The sequence below is a fragment of the Pyrgilauda ruficollis genome, unplaced genomic scaffold (genome assembly GCF_017590135.1).
Source record: "Pyrgilauda ruficollis isolate IOZ18807 unplaced genomic scaffold, ASM1759013v1 scaffold136, whole genome shotgun sequence".
Taxonomy (NCBI): Eukaryota; Metazoa; Chordata; class Aves; order Passeriformes; family Passeridae; genus Pyrgilauda; species Pyrgilauda ruficollis.
In genome coordinates, this window is record NW_024512099.1 from 254,630 (window position 1) to 275,665 (window position 21,036).

At 43.4% G+C, this 21,036-nt stretch overlaps 1 protein-coding gene across 2 annotated transcripts in view; it reads left to right on the forward strand.

Moving 5' to 3' along the window:
• The first annotated feature begins 26 nt into the window (after nt 1-26).
• The window catches only part of NARF (nuclear prelamin A recognition factor), a 23,418-nt gene continuing 2,408 nt past the window's right edge, over nt 27-21,036 (forward strand). Inside the window, exons 1-10 of one of the 2 annotated variants that reach the window (XM_041459473.1) lie at nt 27-75; nt 6,529-6,609; nt 7,477-7,620; nt 9,239-9,371; nt 10,906-11,040; nt 15,258-15,376; nt 16,210-16,339; nt 16,992-17,064; nt 19,894-20,031; nt 20,598-20,755. In XM_041459473.1, coding sequence (XP_041315407.1) covers nt 46-75; nt 6,529-6,609; nt 7,477-7,620; nt 9,239-9,371; nt 10,906-11,040; nt 15,258-15,376; nt 16,210-16,339; nt 16,992-17,064; nt 19,894-20,031; nt 20,598-20,755 — 1,141 coding nt within the window. In that variant the 5' untranslated portion in view covers nt 27-45. Of the gene's footprint in view, nt 76-5,436; nt 6,025-6,528; nt 6,610-7,476; nt 7,621-9,238; nt 9,372-10,905; nt 11,041-15,257; nt 15,377-16,209; nt 16,340-16,991; nt 17,065-19,893; nt 20,032-20,597; nt 20,756-21,036 lie in introns of those variants that run through there. The other variant, XM_041459474.1, reaches the window with a different exon arrangement.

Here is a 21,036-nt window from a genome sequence, read left to right on the forward strand (position 1 = left end):
AGGGCAGCGCCGCGCCAAGATGGCGGCGCGCCGCCAGTACTCAGCATGGCGCCCGAGCCCGCGGATGCTGCTGAAGTAAGAGCGTCGATGTTTCCTTTGCTTTGTTGTTTTACTTTAGCGGTGCTTGGAAAGAGCAGAAACGTCGCGTGACGAGAGAAGTGAGCTGCTGTAGGGTGAGGCTGGCTGTGTGGGAGAGCCTTAGTGGAGTCAGTAGGACCGACCCGCGATGGGTGAGGTGGACATGGCCCCTTTCATGAGGGGGTCGGGGAGGGCAGGGGAGCCCTGGGGACTGTCCCCAGGCTGGGACAGCTCCTGCTGAGGCCAGAAAACCTCTGGGTTCTCAATGGCAGCACTGCTACAAAAGCGCTGGTGCTGTGCCTCGGCTCTGGCAGAATGACAACACTTGGGGTTGGAAGGAGCCTCTGGAGATCGCTCAGTCCGACCCCTGCTGACACACCTCGAACGCGTCCAGGTGGCTTTGGAAGGGCTGCAGAGAGGTGCTGCCCATTTTAGGAGCTCTCTAAACACAGAGTTTCCTTTAGGAAGGAGATGTTGTTTATTCTGCACAGGATGCAAGGTGGACGTTTCCACAGATCAAGCACACCAAAGCTTTTAACTACATTTTAGCAAATAAAGACATTACTGCTCACTGCCTACAAGTTACATAGTTCTCTTAATAATTAGTATTCTGCCTTCTATTGGTTTATGATTCACTTGACATGCTACTAAGTCTGCATGCTCAGTCTTTCCTTCTTGTAGGTGGGTTTCTTGTGTCAGTGGTTGCAGATTCCACCTGCTAGAATTCCCTTTTACCCAGTTGGAGCTGATTTCAGTTGCTGAGTTGGCTTCATTTGTTTCTTCCTCGTATTGGGAGTTCTTGCCATATGGCCCCTAAATTCTGCATTCTTTGTGTCCACTGCCAGTGGGCATCCTTTTTTCTCAGACTTTGTAGCCTCTGCTAGGTCTGAGATCATTAAAGCATTATCAAGTCCTAGACTTTAACAAGGCAATTTCACCAACAAATAACTTGTTTTTTCTAACACCTGGACATCACTTATATTTGCAAAGCAGAAATATCAGTGATAATCTTACAGGTCTAACATTGATGTCATGAGTTTTCTGAATTTTATGTCAGCTGAAGGCTTGGGTTTGAAAATCTGTTATTTGGGGAGGAAAGTTTCTAATTCGCTTGAAATATAGAGTAATTTTCCTGTTGTGGACAAATAGGCTGCATTTGGAAAATCTTTCATGTTTCAGTCAAACATCATTCACATGGGAGAGCTGTTCCTGTTCAATCCATTAGAGCAACTGCTTATGTCAGGCAGGATGGGTGAAGTGCAGACATCTGTAGTTTAACTTAACTTCTTAAATTATTCTAAGTCAGTGTGTGACTTCATCTACATGATATTTGGTCCTCTCTCAGTTGCACAGAATTGTCCTTCCTGGATGAAATCCTCTAATTTTGGCTTTTTTCCAAACATGAATATATTCTGGAGTGTTTGCTCAGGACCATGAGATGATAGAAGTTTGTTTAGCTGTTCTCAACACTATTCTGGCAAATTGAGATTTTGACCAGTGACTTTCATAACATTCCAGAGTGAAGATAGGGAAAAAACACCCCAGAGTTCATGGTACAGACATTTAAGTGTAAGTACTGGAAAATACCAGCTGATGTGCAGTTTTTGTGTAAGAGTGTTAATGGGAAAAGGCAGTGAGGAACTGCAAGAATGAATTGGCCTGCTCGTGAGTCACAAGGTACCAGCTGCTGGATTTGGATGAAAAATAGGAAGTAATAAGTATCACGTGTGCTCAACCCAAACAAGCAGCTGACTGAGTCTTCTGGGAAGAAATTTATGTCTAATTAGCTGTCAATCAGTTTTTATAAGCAACTGGTTTCTCTGGAAACCAAATGTTAAGCTGTTTTGATTGATATAAGACAAAAGGTTTCTTGTGTGTAGAGCAGAGTGAAATAAGTAAGAAATTCATCTGTCCCTCCACTCAGCATAAAGCACACAGCATATGTTTTATTATTGTGTTACTAACTGCAAAAATATCAGCAACTCTCTACTTCTGCAGTTCTTCAAAGGTCACACTAGGATAACCTGATTTGACTTAATTTAATTACGGAGTTACAGAGAAATTTTTTCAACCATGGGAAATACCACATACATGCACAATCAAAATAAATATGGCAAGGATCCTTGTAAGCTTCTGCTATCCATTAATGATTCCTACAGCATTTTTTCTAAAATTAGGGGATTTTACATCAGCTCTTTAAAGTAGGTGAGTGCTGTTATGCCTATCAATAGAAAAAGGAAGAAGGAACATTTTGGAAACCTGATCCTAAACCTAAAGAACAGCATGAATTTCAAACCACTGCTGCAGAAACAAAAACTATTTTCCAAAATAAACAATTCAGGAATATGTGATTGACTATTTGTAGACTTCTTCCTCAACAATGTAAAAACATATTCTGTGGAAGTGTTTATGTTCTATTTGTGTAGTAAACACACTTTCAACATTTAAGTCATTAACCTAAACTCAAGAACATGTAAATAGAATAGAACTGGCCTTTATTTTTAATTAGTTTGACATGTCTGTAATTCTGGTGCTTTTTCCTATTTCAGACCATTTCCCTAAATATTCTTTTCTAACTCCTTGTATTTATTTTTCCTCCCTAAGGTCTTAAACTCAGGAATTCAGCTATGCAATAGGCATGTGATCTCACTGACATGCCAGGATAAATTCCCAGAGTGCTTGCTTGGAAGCAGCCACCAAACGCTTTGGCTGGAGAATTGGCTGCGAGTCCTGTTAGCAATGAGCTCATCCCGCAGGAGGAGCTCTCTGTGCTGCCCCTGACCTCGGTGGGAACAGTGTGTGTGCAGCCTGCAGAGCACAGATTTCAGGGAATACATGTCCACCAGCTGTAGCCAAGATTTATTGCCCAATTCTGACAGCTGGGGAGTGGCATGTGCTGTCACGGTGGCAAGGGGGCATTTACAGCTGGCACTGCCCTGCAGCACCGATGCAAAGCCTGTAACACTTGCAGTTGTTTGTTTTCACAGGGAGATTCTTATTTCTCCATTTCATTAGGGTGCAAATGCTTCAGGTGCAGGGATGAATGTTACATGGAGGCCAAATACATCAACAGTGGCCATAAAAGAAGCCTTTAAGCGCTGGCATAGGAAAGCTTTTAGAGAGTGAGGCTTTTGGGAAGCAGCCCTGCAAAGGTGGTGTCACCTCCCCAGATGAAAGCAGGATAGTGCTCAGTGTCTCAGGTTATCAGGCATACTGTGAGGCTTGATCAAAGATCCACTGTTCTGTGGGAAAATGGCATCCATAGTTAATGGAAAGCACAGAGCGCTCTTGGCAATAAAATAAATGAGACATCTAATTATCTAATGATTTCACAAATATAATCTTATACTGTGCACTGAAACAGAGATTCCTTGCACATTCTTCAGTTTCTGTAAGTTTTAGCTCTTTTTGTTTGCATTTTTAAATAGAAATAAATTAAATCCAAGTATTCCTAAAATGAAGGATGAAATAGGGATACTTAATGTATGTACCTAAGATGTCCTCAATATTCTTGCAAAATGCTTCCATTTCTATGCAGTTCTCTGTTTTTCATACAAGAAATATGGGGGGAAGTTTAGTCTCCTGCCCTTTGATGATGTGCAGAAGAATGTGTTTAATCCAATCCTGTTAACAGATGACTTAATTGACCAGAGATTCCCATCCCTGGAAACATTCAAGGCCAGGCTGGATGGGGCTTGGGGCAACCTGGTCTAGAGGAAGAGGAGTTTGGACTGGATGACCTTCAAAGGTCCATTCCAACCCAAACTGCTCTGTGATTCTGTGAAATAAAAAATATTTTAAATATTATCTGTAGTTACAGAAATATCAAAAACTGACATGTCTTTTGAAGAATCACTAGTTTTGGATAATAAATGTAAGTATAATCAGAGTGTGAAACAGGAAGATGTTAGCTGTTTCTTTAAGTGTAAATCTCACCACATTTTTAATTTAGAACTTTTCATCTATCACCTTATAGGTTAATGAAGCTATAGCTGTTGTATCGTAGTGGAATAAGGTGCTTTTCTTGTATGAAAATACTCATCCACAGGAACAAAAAAGATGTCAGATAATGCTGCATTCCAGCAAGTCTGTAGGAAATGCAAATTCTTAGATCACATAGGAATTGCTCAGGAGTGGTTGTGGTGCTTTTAAAAAGCTTGGGCTAATATGCTAATATAAAATGTTAGAGCATTTGAATGAAGAGAGCAGAGGCACAGAAAATTATTACCAAAGCTATTACAGTTTTTACCTCAAGCCAGGATTAGTGATATTTTTCCAGGGTATATGTAAAGCAGCATCAGCTTACTTTTCTTTAAGTGGTAAGTATGAAAACATTTCTGTTTGCTTTCATCATGGTTAAGCTAAGGAATTCTTGATTTCTCTGACCTCGGTGATAACTCACCTATAGTCTGCAAATTAAAAAATAAAAAAAGCACAGCATTCTTCTCTGGGGTTATCTTTAGTATCCTTAACATGGAACAAGTGTTTAAAGTTGTGGGTTTGGGTAACAAACCTCTCTAGCTGTCCCTGTCTCCAGCCCCTGTGCTCAAAAACCATCTGTGGCTTGAAGCATTAGAGGTGACTGTAAGAGGAGGGGATTTACCCAGTGTTATAGAAGAGTTGCAGTTTAGGCAGGAAATTGCATGTTTTTCGGAAGTTCTGTGGTTTAGTTTATAAAATGTCATTTTACACTTGAAAAACTTCTCTGTGTAGCCGTAGGCGTTTGCGTGTACATGTGTGTTCATATGGCCGGGGGTTAAAAATGGAGCAAAATGTTGATCGAACCTTTCTGACTAAATCCTACAACCTGAGATTCAGAAAGACAAGAAATCATAAGCATCTTGATTAATACTCCGGGGCCTTTGAGACTGTGGAAGGCTGATGTCTGTTTAATAATCCTGTTCATGAGGATTTGTGATTCCTGCCTGGGAACAGCATTGCTGGTACTTGTGTTTTGTTACAGGAATGGGAAATCCAGTATATTGGTTAAATAAAATGGTGATGATGCTGTATTTAGTAACTCGCAGAGTGTCATTTCACTTTAAAACCATCAGGAAAAAGCAAAAATCGAGGGGGGAAAAAACCCTTTGTACGATATAACAGAGGAGCGCGTTGTGAAAAAATACGCAGGGACGCTCCAGAGAAGCGGCGAAGCCTCGGGCAGAGCCGGGCGCGGAGGGCAGGCGTGGCGGATCAGTGCGGCCCGGGGGTCCCGGGCGGCTGGGGACCGGGATGGGGGCGTCCCTCCGCGTACGTGCGGCGGCGCAGGTCCGCAATGAGCCCGGCGGGCGCGGCCGGGGAGGCGGCGGAGGAGGCGGTGCCGCCCCGCCCGCTCTGCGGCCACAGGCACAGCCCCGGCGGCAGGTACGGGACCGGCGCTGCGCCCCGCTGCCCCCCGACAGGCTGCACTGGGGCTTTCGGCGGGGTTTCGCCTGTCGTTATTTTTTTTCCCGGTGGAGCTGATGAGCTGCGGGTCGTGCCCGCCCGTCCTCCCGTAACCTCGGTGCGGGGGGCTCTGAAGAGCCGGGGGTGCGGCGGCTCCGCTCCCCGTGCGGGGCCAGGGCCGTGCTGCGGGGGCACCTTCCCCGCGGGGTCGGCCAGCGCTGCCCGCCCCGCGTGTCCTCCGGGGCCCCTCGGTGCCGGCCGCAGCGCCGGGGGCCGGCGGCGTTTGCGGGGTAATTCCGGGCGAGGGAATTGCGGGACACGTGAGCGCGGCGGGGCCGCCCCCGCCCCGGGACCGCCCGGCGGGGCGGGCGCGGCAACAAAGGGCGGCGGGGACGGGAGGGAGGGCACCGGGGTCGGGCTGGCGCTGCTCGTGCGGCTCTCACCTCCCGCGCCGCTCTCTCCTGTCCCGCAGCCCCGGCGGCCAGGACCGCGCGGCAGCCGCGCCAGGGCCGGGCTGCGCCGGCCGCGCCGCAAATGAAGTGCGAGAACTGCACCAAAAAGGTGAGTGCCCGGCCGGGCCCTGCCCGCCCCTCGGCGTGCGGGCACACCGCCTCGGGCACCGGGGGATGCTGCCCGCGGGACGGCCTCGTCCGGCAGCCCCGGCGGGGCGAGCGGCGCTGGCCGCCGGCCCCAAGGTCACCGAGCTCCGCGTCCTCACCGTGACAGCTCCCGGGGAGCCCCGGGCGCCTTGTCGCCCGCGTGTGGCCGTGCCCGTGCGCTCCACTCCGCCGTGCCTGCCCGGGGCAGCCCCTCGCGTCAGCACACCGCCCAGAGCTCTCAAAGCCATGGAGCAGGGGAATTCCGGGGAAATTGTTTCCATCGTAGCAATGGCACTTTGAACGCAGGGTTTTGCATGTGTTCCAGAACACTGTAAATAACTCTATCAGTGGTTAATGGCATGAACTGTTAATGGCAGTTAACTGGTTAATGACAGTTCTGCAAAAGTGTTCTTACAGAACGGTGAACAGGCTTTGCATAATCCACGCATTTTATGTTTTGTTTCAGGAATGCAGTAAAAAACAGAAAAATGATGATACACAAAGTGCATCTGTTGATGCATTGAGTTCAAATGATGGCTCTGAAGAGGTAATGTTCCTTCTAAAAGCTGTATTAGACTCTGTATTCTTTTGTGCCCTCCAAAGAAGGTTATAAGGAGACAACTTTCAACTAAGTATAACAATAAACAACAAGCAATTGAAAACAATTATGAGGTCTTGTAGACATCCCTTAATATGTGAATCAAAAACCTTATAAAAAGGTGCAATAAAAGCCCTTACAATGCAAACACAAAACAGAAATTCTAAGTTCTAAAAATTTGGAATGCCAAATCTCTTGATATCAAGTCTTCAGAACAGAGACAGAACTTATAAGAAGAAGAGTTTTGATTGTACAAGTGGACAAAATATGTGCTTATTCTTTATATCCAAGTTTTCCTTTTTCTCAGGTGAGCTGAGGTAGTGTTGTAGGTGGGAATGTGAAACTCTTGATCTCACAGAATATGTTCAGTGCAATAGCAGGACTGTGTTCTCTTTGTTTTACCTCGTGTTATGAAGCCTAAGCCACCTTGCTGTTAGAGGGACATCTGGTTCAAGAGCTTTAACAGTTCAAGGGAAAGTTTTCTCAGTTGCTTGGTGATTTGATGGGGACTGTCAGCTCTGAAGCACAGTGCAAATTAAGTTACTAGCATATGGACTAGGGGCTAAATTTAGGGTTTTGTTTACACTTAAACATTTTGCAGTTTCACAGTAATAGGAGGAGCAGAGCTATGACTGGGATGGAACATGTTATTTTGTTTACCTGTAAATAATCTTGGATCTTATGCAAGTGTTGTGGATTGTCCTGCTTTAAACCAAACAGGGATACTGTGTTTGCTTTTCATCTGGCTCATTGCGGAGATGTTGAAACTCATTTGATCATTATTAAATACTTGTTTACTTCTTTTTTTTGCCCCAGAAAAATGAGTTTGATACATTGGCTAATGCTAAAATACTCCTTAGCGACTGCCTAGCTTGTGACAGTTGCATGACATTGGAAGAAGGAGCCAGAGTTTTCCAACAGAATCAGAAGGAATTCTTTCGTGTTCTCAACCTTAATAAGGTAAAGTGACCCAAACAATACCCCACTGTTTTCTGTGAGGAGGAGGCAGTTACACAATGACTAAGCAGCTTGGTTTCCCAAGTCAGATAATGTGAAGATTTGTCAGGATATGCTATTTCCAAAGAGGAAGTCAGGCAACAAAAACGTTAAAAGTACTTAAAATAATTTTGTACTGGAGTTGCAAGGCCACAGCACTTAATGTAAACACCAGAGGAAAGTTTCTGCACCTGCAGAAGGAAAATTTATTGACAATGTGATGATTTCATTACTGCACTAACAAATTATTCTGTAGTTCAGTGTTTATAGATATTCATACCTTCACTGCTAGGACTGTTCTGGGTGGCTTTGGTGCTAATATACCCACATTATACAAACCTGTAAAGACCTGTTCTTGAAATTAGAATTCTTTTTAATATATATTCAACCTGACTACATTTTCTCCGTATTCTTAGCAAACCTTGTAAGTGTTCTATTGCTGTTTTATTTTCTGCTGAGTTCTGTTTTTTCTAGGAGTTAGTTGCTGTGTGTAGTGCTCACATCTTTAGAACCTGGTATTAATTATTTTAGTTCTGCTCCAGACTTATGTGCAAAGCTACTAGGATTGAAACTTCTTGATCTATACATGTGTGCCATAAATATGGATTCATTACATAGTACTTACATTTCTTAGGAGTTTAAACTGTCCACACAGAATGATGTTGTCATTTGCAAGAAAATTAGAAGAGAATGGGGGGAAAATCATCTTTTGGGTCATGTGGGTCCTGTTAAGAGGGCCTGGATCCTACAACAGCAAGGCAGTCAGGTACCTTCATCACAGCTCCAGGGGTGCAAACACAGGCAAGGGGCAGTCATGAGCTCTGAGTCAGGAGCTCTCCTTGAAGGGTTGCTGTCCACATTTGGGTCAGTACAGACTGAGGGCTCTGGCCTTTGCAGGGTGATGACACTTGTCTGTAGCAGTCCTGCTTTGTCTTCCAGGGGTTCCACTGGTGTGGACAATGTCCCAGCTAGAACACAAGATTAATCTTCAGCTAAAGGCCACGATCATTAGAGCTGCACAGTTCCACACCATACACTGGGTACTTCCATAGGATTCCTCAGTGCCTACAAATGCTGATTTGTTGAGAGTCCCATCTTGCCACTTTCCCTCAACAACTGCAGTAAATGCACAGGAGCCTTAACAAAAAATCAGATGTGTAATTAGCTGGGTTGTAGTTACAGCTTTGAATGCCCCTGCTTCTGTAAACATTCTTTGTAAATGTTTAAACATACAGCTCTTTTCCTATTTGCTAGAATATTTCATCCTACTAGAACATCAGAGGTGCTGAATGTCCCTTAACTTTCCTTAGGCCACCTGGAATCCAACCACAGGGATAGATTTCCCCTGAGTTCTAGAAAAGAAACATCTGCAGATGACTGGGGATGAACAATGTCAGGATCAGAGGAACATCCTGTTCTGCTGCAACTTGAGGGTTGTTTCACAGGGTTTTTAATGATGTGGCCCACTGAAGCATTGAGACTCTAAGGAATAACTCCAGGAATGGGAAAGGAAGGGAAAGCGAGGAGCCTTACCCTGTTTTAATGACTTTTTTTTTTTTCCCCTCTTTGTTTTACTTACCAGAAATGTGATACCTCAAAACACAAAGTGTTGGCAGTGTCTCTATGCCCTCAGTCATTGCCTTATTTTGCTGCTAAATTCAGTCTCTCTGTGAATGAAGCAGCCAAGAGACTCTGTGGTTTCCTCAAAAGTCTTGGTAAGTTTGCATTTGTCATGGTGGTGAAGCAGAAAAGGAGGGATCATTTTGGTTGGTTTTGCTTTCTCAGCAGCCTTCCAGTACCTGAAGGGGCTGCAAGAGAGCTGGAGAGGGTTTCTGACAAGGGCATGGAGTGAAACAGGGCAGGGTTAGATTAAATAGGAAGAAATGAGGGGCAGGGAGGCCCTGGCACAGAGCAGCTGGGGCTGCCCCTGGATCCCTGGCAGTGCCCAAGGCCAGGCTGGACAGGGCTGGGAGCACCTGGGACAGGGGAAGGTGGCTCTGCCCATGGCAGGGGTGGAACTGGATGACCTTTAGTGTTCCTCCTGAGCAAAACCAGTGGTGGGATTCCATTCCATGGTATTTTGTTAAACAGTCCTAAAGTGCCCTTGCACAACCTCGTTCAGAGTTTGGACTCCACGCTCTGTGAGGTTCCAGCCAGGCACCAGTGCCACATAGAGCACTGTGAGAAACAGACTGGGGACATTCCCTGCTCCCAGGAAAGGTCACAGAACAGAAGGACATTGTGGAGCTGCCTCCAAAACCTTGGCTACCAAGAAATCAGGGAGGGCTTAGTCACAAGCATCCCATTATAGTAAAACTTGAGGGAGAAGGTAATTCTTATTCTAAGTTCCTTTCAGTCCTTTTGAGACATTGTATCTCTAGGAGGTTCTCAGTTCTGTTTTTTTCCTGTAACTTGAAATTACAAGAACTGTTGTATTTGCCTATTTTATGTTAAAGCTGTATTTCCTTTGGTCATTATATACATAGTTTTAGATAAAAAGCAAAAGCCACTTTCCTTGTAAGTTTGCAATTTTTAAAATTTACTTGAAGAAAGAAAAAGGACAGTAATAAACCCATAAACTGTTTCCTTCTATCTGTATCTATATATATTCATTTTTCATGTTTTTTTCTGATGCATCTGTGTAGCCAGTGTATATTCTTCATCTCAAAGCATTCCTGAGCTCTGGTGGGCCCCAGTTTTCCTGGAATGCATTCATTATCTACCCTCACTTCTGCGGGGATGTGCTCAGTGCTACGTAGGCTCATGGGGAGTGTGCTGCCAAATGAGCAGCCAGCAGGTCTCTGCTCTGTTGGTGATATGCTCCTGTAGCTCTGCAAACAACTTGAGCAATGGCAGATATGCCTCTTAGCTGGATATGATTTTTTGTGACTTCAGCATGTCTTGAAAAGAGCATTTCTTTGCAAGAGTCACTGCGTATCACCCAGGAGTCGTGACATGCTCTTCAGTTGAGCAGGATCCAAAAGTGAGAGATGCAAAGTGCTCAGAAGGAAGCAGAGAAATGTTTGCAGGGCTGCTGGCAGCATTAGCCTCTTGGTGGTCCTTTTAAACTCAGGATGTAGAAGATGTTTTTGCAGTGTATGGCTTTTATTTATGACTGCTGTTTGTGAAAATGTACAGAAGGGAAGGAACATACCTGTTGATCCTTCAAGATTTTTCATGGGCCTGGAACTTGGAAAGGGGTTTGTGAGGTGGAAAACATTCTAGTGCTGTTTCTGCTTGCTTCCCTAGGGGTGCATTATGTGTTTGACACCACTATAGCTGCAGATTTCAGTATCCTGGAGAGCCAGAGGGAATTTGTGCAGCGCTACCAACGGAGGAACCAGGAGGAACATGCCTTACCAATGTTTGCCTCTGCTTGCCCTGGTGAGAACTGATTTATCCACCCTTCCTGCCCTTCAAACTGGAACTACCAAGGAGCTGAGGAAAGGGTGGCTTCCTCTGGGAGCCTTACATAACTTAGAGCATTTTTGATTTGCTTTTGAGGGACACCAAGCACACAGTGTTTGTTCCCAGCATCACTGGTGATCTGAGTGCATTTCAGTGCTTGGAATTGAGAATCAGAACTGGAATGGAGGAGTTTAGTGGGTGCTTCTTGTGTGTTCAGACCACAAAGTTTAACTGGGCATTTCCTCATAGAAAAGAATCTTAAAGGAACTTTGATAGAATTAAACCACAACCTCTGTTACCTTAAGCAGAGTTTAGAACTTGCCACTTAAGCCTAGAGGAAAGTAGCAAGAGACATTCCTTGTGATGACTGTGAGATGGATATGTCTGACACCTGGAAAGTAATTCTCACATGAAATGTCACAGACTTGACTCCCTGAATGTCTCACTTCTGAGAACCTTGCACCTGAAAACATGATCTGTTATGAGCAGAACCTGCACTTGCACCAGCTGAAAGGATGCAGAACATGCAGTCACTGCCTACTTTTTCCATTGTTAGCACAGCACCTTTTCAAGTAAAAAGTCACATACCTAAAAAAGAAGTATCAAAAAGGAGTTAGAAGTAACTCCTTTGCCTAACACCCTCATCAACTCCATCCTAAAGTTCATAGTGTTGCTTTTCAAAAGGCTGATAAAAATACCAAAATACTTCTTGCTAGCTTTGAAATAACTCAAGTGGATTGCATTTATTGAAGAAATGTTAGTGATCATGAGTTGCAGTGATCCCCAGAATCTGCTGTTGTCATTGATTTGAAGTTTAAATACTGCTGTTTGAATTATACTTGTGTTTTTGTTTGTTCTGTGTATTTTGTAGTGGAAATATATGGGTTATGCTTTAACTACTACATACATGTTAAAAACATTTCTCTTTTCTGTTACTGTTATCTTAGTGTAACCTCTTATCTTCAGGAGCAGACATATCATATATTGCTTTTTTTCATGTAAAACCTGTGCAGCTGAAACACCCCCATTACTTCATTTTCTTGTCTTGTATTTGCTTTAGGTAAAATTCAAAACATGAGGATTTCTTTTAGAATTTCTGAGGTAATTTTAATTAGTTTCATCTGGAAACAGAGCTCAGATTGTCTGCTGCTCTCAGTGGAAATACTTTAAAATAGTTAATGGAGCACTTTCCTTGTCCTTGTGTGGTCTGCACGAGAGAGTTTTTGGTGCCAGTGCTGGTTTTGGTGTCAGCTCTCTGCTGTGATAGAGGTGGTAACAGAAGCATGGGTGCTTTCCATTTCTGGGAAACTAACCCAGAATATCACTGTAAATCCATTTTGAAAACATGGTATGTTTCTTTGTCAGCAATTAGAGAAAGCAAAAATCCTGATTAGTCATTGTACAAATGAGGCAGTTCACTGTGTTTCCTGTCCTTATTTGTCTGTGTGCATTTTCTGTTCATTTTTCTCCTTCCTCTTTCTACCCCCACATTACATAAATTTGTCCCAGAAATGTTGTTTACTGGGTGTATTTAGCACAAAATGGTTTTTATACAGCTCTGTAGGTGCAAGGTCAATGTGAACTCGAGTATAAATGCTTTACTCTTTTTTATCTTGGTGTGTGACTTTGCACAGACCTATCACCCTCTGCAGCAGGCTGGGGTGTGACACCTACCATGAGCAAAGAGCAGAGCCTGCTTAGTCCAGACCCTGAGAAAAGCTGTGCTCTTGTCCCTGTCTTAATTGTGCACCTCCTGCTGCTCTCTGGGGAGAAAGTGAGCTCGTCTTTGGGTTTTCCTGTTGAAAGAACAGCAGTGTTACTACTGATAGTATATGTAATAACTCAAAAGAATCAGTTCCCTTCCTTAATGTACATGAAGTACTAATGTACTGGTGAGGAACATGAAGTACTTGCTCTGGAAAATCTGGTGTTTTTAAGGCACTGCCAGCCTCTGTGTCCTCCCAGAAAAGCCAGTGGGGCAGACTTGCAGCAGGAAGATCATAAGTATTGAGGATTCTGATGCTTTTGTCCCAGTCAGTTTTCTTTTCCAGGAATGGGGTTTTACAGTAGCAAAAGTTTGCTTAGTTTTTTTGCATTTCCTGCAGATGCATACATGCATCTTCATGATCTCACAAGAAACCACCAAAAATAAAGTTCTGAGATACAGCTGCAGGAATTGATGTGGTAATTTGTAATGCTTTCTTGCTCTTTCATGGCAACAGAAGCCAGCAAATGGCCAAGGATCCCCATGAATTTATCAAGGTGTAGGTGTGGATGAGTGCTGGTGTTCCCTGACATAAGGATGGGGTGTCTGAGGCTTTCCCTGCAGTTCAGCCCTGTGGTGGGGGCACAAACAGCAGTGTGTGTGTGTGTGGAGTGCAGATGGATGCTCACTCACCCAGGCTGCCTGTACAATTAGCCAGTGACTAATGAGACTAATGATCTGTGGGAGCTGCAGCTGTAAGACACTTGTTCCATCCACTGCAAGGACAGAAACTATTTAAGGAATTGCTTCAGACAATACCTGTCAGAAATCTCCTGGGATGTAGTGAAATTTCCTTATAGGTCATGACTACAATATCAAAAATATTCCAATTATATGAACCAGCCTCATAGCAGGAGTGCTAGGGTGATTAATGGTGAGTAAAAGTGTTCTAAAAACTGTCCTTGTTTTGTTTGAAGCAGTTTTTGTTCTATTGGGACAGAATAGAGACTAAAGCCATTTAAGCAACAGGATGTACCTATCATGCAGAATATGCTAATACAGATTTTTACCAAGCACCAATAAATTCAGCTTTTTTGTAGGTAATGTCTTGGATTTGAAGTCCCAGTTGAAGGTGGATATTAGGCAAACTTCCAGTTCAGTCTTGCAATTCAGTACAGTCCTAATAGATAAACCCATGGTCCTCAGCTTTTCCTACAGCAGAAATGAATGCTTGTTGAAGATGATTTGTGCCTTTGAGGTTTTCTATGGAAACCAGCTTGAAGTCTGTGCATAACAAGAATTGGGAATATTTAAACAGCTGGAGGATCCTTGGGTTTCCCCAATACTTAGCATCTTCTCATTTTCATCAGTAAAGTCTTACTACACTGGGAAAACGATTTCTCTGCTACAGAAAGACAAATCATCTGAGCACTGCTTTGCATCCCAGTTTTGTGCTGCTGCTGGCATTTGTGGTATTGTTCTGACTTAAGCAGCACCAGGTGTTTTTACATGAGTGCTAATTTCAAGCTTAAAAGTTAACCTCCAGGTTTTCCCCTTCCTGGGCAGCGTGTACTGCACAGCAGTTTCTCTCTTTTATGTAATCACTAATTTGCATGAAGACAAACCATGGTTTTTCTTCATCATTCCTTAGCACCAAAAGCAACACACCTGCCTTGAAGGGTGGGCCTAACTGCTGCACAGTGTAGGTGAATAAAGCTCCAAACCCTTGCTGTGAAGGATTCTGGGCTTTTCATTAAGAGCTACAGAGCCTAAAAAAGAACTGCACCCCCTACATACCTTGATTTGTTCATTTACTAGGGAATAATACAACAGCTCTGGATGTTGGGGTGCTGTGGGTATCCCCAGCTGGAATGCTGAAGGGGTCTGGTGAGAGAGGGGGTTCCTGAGGAACTGAGGACAGATGTTGCATACTGAGAGATTTCAGGGGTTCCTGTGAGTGTGGGGGTGTTTCTGAAGGTGTGGCTACTCTAACAATAGTAAAAAAAGCCATTTTTTCCTAGGCTTAATCCATGTGCATCTTGTAATAATGCTTTCATGTGACTCTTCTGTTCTAGGGGAGCAGGGATATTAAATCTCAGGAAACACCAGGCTGCAGTTAAGCAGCCAGACAGTGCATTTGTTGTAGAATGTGGTGATCCAAGAGCTGAGGTCTAGAAGGTCAAATTTCTGTTAGCTGGGGTCTTGTTCTTTCTGCTTTGTTAAATCTGTGCATGAGGAAGGGGTAACAGGTCACGAAGTTCACAGCGGACCTTGGTCTAGAATTCATGGCACAGTGAATTATTGACTAAAGCATTATTAACAGAGCCCTGAGGTTTCCTGTGGCTCCCAAGGTGAGGCTTCCAGCCTACACAGACATCTCCTCCCTGTTGTGAAGGTGTCATCATTTTCAGGATGTGCTGTGTGACTGCTGCCACTTGCTGTGCTCATGGCTCACTCCTCTGTACCTGTAATTTTCTGGTGGTTCCAGGCTGGATCCGTTATGCTGAAAGGGTACTCACCAACCTGGTGACCTCTCACATCTGCACTGCAAAGTCTCCTCAGCAGATCATGGGCTCCCTAGTGAAGGGCTACTTTGCCAGGCAGCAGGTAAGTAATTCTGATTTATTTTTACCATTAGAGAGAAGATGGGCTTTAATACTGAGATACAGATCTAGTGTATTATATTTGTCCTTTACTTGAAGAAGAAATGGTGCTTTGTGCTGTACAAGTGCCCATGATGAGAAGAATGTACAAAGCACCTCATTTCATGCAGTGCAGTGTGAGCTGGCAGCAGTCCTTGCACTCCCAGTGCAAGGATTTAGATATTTATGGGTAAAGTTAAATCCATAGCACTTAAAGGGTTTTTGTGTGAAATGCTGCCTGTGTAGTTCTACAGCACAGCCACTACAGGAGTGGAGGAGAATAATGTGGAAATTGCCCTGTTGTATGAGCTCAATAGAAGCATTGTGTCCTTGGAACCAATCTTTTTATCTCCTCAGTTTTGTATGTTGAAAAAATTGCTGTTCTTTACATACCATATGTGAAAGGAGCCACAGGCACGTTCTGGAGGGAAGGGTTGCTGTCTGCACATGGACAGACAAATTCTGAAGGGCTTGCTCTGGGTGAAAGGGAGTGGGTGACAGCCAGAAACCAGAACTCTGAACTCCTGACTTGTATTCACTTTCTAAGGCAGTCAAAAAGCTGCAGAAAACATGGTCTGAGGGAATTTGGTCCAGCCAGGAGACTTTGGAAGTTGGTTGCTGATGCTTTCTGACTTCTGCCAAATCATTACCTGTGTGAACATTGTTCAGATTTAATGTAGGGATTTATTCCTGGTATTGCCTGCATGAGGTTTATGTCACTATTTTTGTCCCTGTCATCCTTCAAGCTTTCTTTTGCTCTTCATGGAGTTCACATGTGCTCCCTTCTGTATTCCACAGAATTTGTCTCCTGATAAAATTTTCCATGTAGTCGTGGCACCTTGTTATGACAAAAAGCTGGAAGCCTTGAGGGAAGATTTCTACAATGCCTTGTATAATTCAGCAGAAGTTGATTGTGTCCTGACATCAGGTTAACTTTTTTAAACTTATCATCTATAAATATATAAGTGAATCACCATTTTTAGAATAGCCTTTATGCCAGAGTTTGCTTTTTTCAAGTCTGCTTTAGTCATAAGGTTGGCTTTTTTCTGCTTTAAAAATTAGTACATATTGTTGTGCTCCTGGTATTACAGGCACTGCACAGGAAAGGCAGAGTGACACATCCTTTCCTCCTAAGTTGCTATTCATCTAAAAATCAGGTATTTTGACAGCCTGTTAAAGAAGGTAAAAGTTATGTAAATCCATATTTTAAACAATTGTCTGGCTTGTTTATGGTCATTCTTTTATTAGGAATTATTCCTCATTCATAGCACCACTTGCCTCCTGGTGAGGATCTTGTCTTTAGCCTTAGTGTCCAAACATCCTGCAGGGCAGTTTGGGTATTTCCAGACCTGGCCTAACAGAAAGGCTGAGGATCTAAGCAGAGTTTGGGAAGCTGAAGGCTCCTTTTCTTTGGGGCAGGAAGTGTCAGGCTTCTCAGTCTCTGCAGGGAGGTGAGTGCAGGAGGAGCTGGAGAATGTGACACAAAGCACTGCAGGTGTTGGGATGTTGGTCTCTGAAACAGAGGCACTGAGTGTGTTGGGCTTTGTGATGAAAGTAAAATGTCATGTGTTTTCCTACAGGTGAAATTGTCCAAATAATGGAACAGAAAAATGTGTCAATGAAAGATGTGACTGAAGTAGCTGTAGATAGTTTGTAAGTAGTTTTGTTGTGGATTGCTTCCTTGTTTGGATGACAAATGACATGTTGGAGCATATTCAACATGGTTGGGTTAAGCTCTTTTTTGACTTAGAGATGGGGCAGCTGAGAGGCATTTTAAAACTTTTCTTCTATTTTCAGTCTCATGAGAAGGGTGAGACAATACAGATGTTATAATTCACACCATTACAATCAGAAGCCAACTGTTTCTTAATTATAGTGCACTGTAAGCATTTCTTGGTTTATCAATTTTAGCTGCACTATGTTGTAAATGTCTTAAAGTCAATCATCTAAAATTACTCCTTGTGGGTCTTACTACAATGTATTTCTATAGTTTTATTTCTCTAAAGTATCTAGTCTTGTTTGTAAGGTCATCTTTTGAAACTTGTTTTTAGTTCAGTTTCTCTCTTAACAATGTCTGGGTCAGTATTTCTTATTTTAAGGTTTGCATACAGATGTACACTGTGTGAGTTTTCTGTCAACCTTTGAGAATTTTGTATAAACCCATTTCCCACACAACATAAATGTAAAACTGCTCAGAAGAATGTTTTTCTTTTTAGAGAAAAAAAAACCTGCATCAAAGCCTGAGTATATCACAGCTTCACCCTTACACAGTGGCCAAACCCACAGAAATATCCTCTTAGATGTTCATTGCTATATATAAAAGTAATATGAAACAGATAATATAAATTTGCATGTACTGTCTAAATACAAAGCAGATAATTTGAGGTAATGACCCTAATACTTTTTTTAAAGTAACTTTTTTAAAATATATGACTTGAAGACTTGATTAGCTCCTGATTGATATTTAAGGGTTACTTATTATTTATTTGGTTTTATTTATTTATTGATAAACACTGATTATTTGCAGTAATAATAGATGTGACTGTATGAAGTTCAAGCCCTGCTAGTCAGTGTGGCTGGCCCTGTTCAGAGCTCTCCTTGTGACCCTGACCTGCCCTGTCCAGCAGCTCCCACAAAGCTGCTGACACAGTCCTGGGGCTGACCATCTGCTCTGGGCTCCCTCCCTTTCACAGCAGCATCCTGGCAGTAAATTTCCACTCCCCAGTATGTTCATGTGGATTGCTAGAAGCAGCACCCTTTCAGGAAATGGTAATTAATTGGTTTTTATACTGAGGACAGCAGTCAGTTTTGCAAGATTAGCTCAGACTGAACTGTGCTTAGATGAGAAGCACACAAAGCATTGGAGAGGTTTTGTTTCCATCCCTTGTGCTTGGCTCAGGGAGCAGCCTGTGTGGTGTTTAATTCTCAGACTTAGTCACAGAGGCTGCTCTCCCTGATCTTTGTTCAGCTGTGGCAGATGTTCCTTGGGATCTTTCCAAAGGGCTGCTAGTGGAGCAATAAACGTGCTGTCTTGCACAAAACAGAAAGCTCTGGAAGTTTTGAAAAATCCTTTTCAGTTCCAGCTAGAATCCTGCTTGGACCTAGAGGGGAGAAGTTTTGAGTGGGTCAGTGGGAATATTTTCAGAGCTGTGTTTGTAGAGCAGCTCCTTTGATTGCTTCTACCTGAGACTGTCACACAGAATGAGAATGAATGAAGTTCCTGTAGGAATAATCAGAGAGACAGTCATGTAATTCTGTATCAGAATCACAACGAGCCAGGCTTTAATTCTGTACCTGCCTGTCCAGTGAAAGGACAAGCTGTTACTCAGAATGTGCTGGTTCATGAGCTCGGTTTAGAGAATCTTAGAATATCCTGAGCAGGAAGGAGTCCCCAAGGATCACCCAGTGCAGCCCCTGGCCCTGCACAGACACCCCAACATCCCTGGGCCTCCCTGGGGAGCTGGGCAGTGCCAGCACCCTCTGGGGAAAACCTTTCCCTGTATCCATCCCAAACCTCTCCTGGCCCAGCTCCAGCCATTCCCTGGGTTCTGTCACAGAGCAGGGACCAGAGCTGTCCCTCAGGAGCAGCTGCAGACCCTGGAGATGTCTGACCTCAGTCTCCATGCTGAACAAGCCAAGTGCCCTCAATTTATGTTTGAAAATAATGTTCATTTTTAAAAGGACCAATCTGAAAATACTGGTTCAACTGTGAGACCTAATGATGTAAATTCTTGCTCTTCTGGGGTCTTTAAAGTAGATCTTGCAGAGAAATTTAAACAACTTGAAATCATGCTCTTAAAACAGGCCCCAGCCCAGCAGCAATTTGTGATAAAGTGCTGGGTATTAAAAGAGCTGTGTGACTGTGGGCTCTTCAGAGCTGCTTTTAACTGGGGAGAAGTGAACTTCCAGGAGATGCCCCTGGGATATGAGTTCCCATTTTCTCTCCTGAACCACAGTGTAGCACTTCTTTTCAGTGTACACTGTTCTAACCTGGTTACAGCTCTAATTTGGTGTGATTTTATTGGCACAGTGTTACAGACTGTGACAAACAGCTCCTAAAGCAGGAGAACTGTCAGCAAAGACTTGTAACATCTGAAGTAGTTTTGTATTCTTACAGACAAAAAATGGCCATTTGTTTAAATAATTTTATTTAAATATTTTCTTCCCAAAATAGCTCTTGAGCAGTAAAAGATTTTGTTGTTAACAAAATCTTCAGATTGTGATGAAGGTGCATTCTTCCTTGATATTTCTCAACATGGAAAGCCCTGCATCTTTTTGTTAATTAATTATTTTCATCATTATCTCACTGCTGTCCTGAGTAATTTACATTTTTCAAGCTGTAATAAGTAAAAGTGTAATACGTTCTCAGTGCTACAAAACACTTTTTGGTGGGGGAGCCAGAGAAGAGGAGAAACACACTACTTCATTGAAGTGAAAGAATGAAATTTGGGGAGCTGACCTTCCATTTTGTTGTTCCCTAAGGTTTGATGACTTAAAGGAGGGAGATGTAGTGAGGCACGACGGGAAGAGATCTGATGGTTACCTGGAGCACATTTTTAAACATGCTGCAAAGGAGCTTTTTGGCGTGGATGTCAAGGAGATCACCTACAAAGCACTAAAGTAAGTTGGAGTTTTGTATCCTTGTTACACAGAATGGTGAGCTAGAACAGAAGAGGGTTTTTCCAGTTGGAAGGGACCCACAGCAGTCACTTGGTCCAACTGCCTGAGCACTTTGACCAAAAGTTAAAGCATATTATTGAGGGTTTTGTCCAAATGTCCCTTAGGCACTGAGAGCCTTGTGGCATTGGCAAGGAACTGGTTCCTGGAGCCCAGGAACTTCCCTGCTTTGGGTGGGGCTGCAGTGGCAGCAGTTAGTGCTAGCCTGGTCTGAGAGGCAGTTACAGGCTCTAAACCTGCTCTAAACCTGCAGCTCTCTCACTGTAAAGCAGCTCCTGCTGGTGCTCGTTTTACCAAAACCTTACCTGCACTTAAAATTAAGTAGAATTCTATTATGAAGATTCCACCCCAGCTTCTGCTTAACTCAGTTTAGAAAGTGGAAGAGTTCACCTTGATCTCACTGTTACAGTTGTTCTGCTCCCTTTGGAGCATCTGAATACAAACTGGCCCAGTTGGATTGTTCCTCTGGGAGGGCAGGGGGTTAAAATGTTCTCTCTGTGTCTTGACAGGAACAAGGACTTTCAAGAAGTTACCCTTGAAAAGGATGGGGAGACAGTGCTGCGTTTTGCTGCAGCTTATGGCTTCAGAAATATCCAAAACATGGTCCTGAAGCTGAAAAAAGGAAAGTTTTTCTACCATTTTGTAGAAGTCCTTGCCTGCCCAGGAGGTAAAAATAATTGTGGATCCACAGTTGTTCTGCACGTGTATCTTGAATCTCAAAGGAAAGCTGTCTTACAGGCAGGCACTTAATTTCATTCCCTAATTCTCTTCTTAATAATCTAAAATCTCACTGTTTATTGAAGGGTCCAAAACACCAATTACAGGTGCAGGGTTGGCTCAAAAAATGATTGAGTTTTCTAAAATTAGTCACGATGTTATTTGTTCTCTTCTGACCTATAAATAAGTGCCAGCACTGCACTGCCAAACCTCAGAGGATGCTCTGAAATG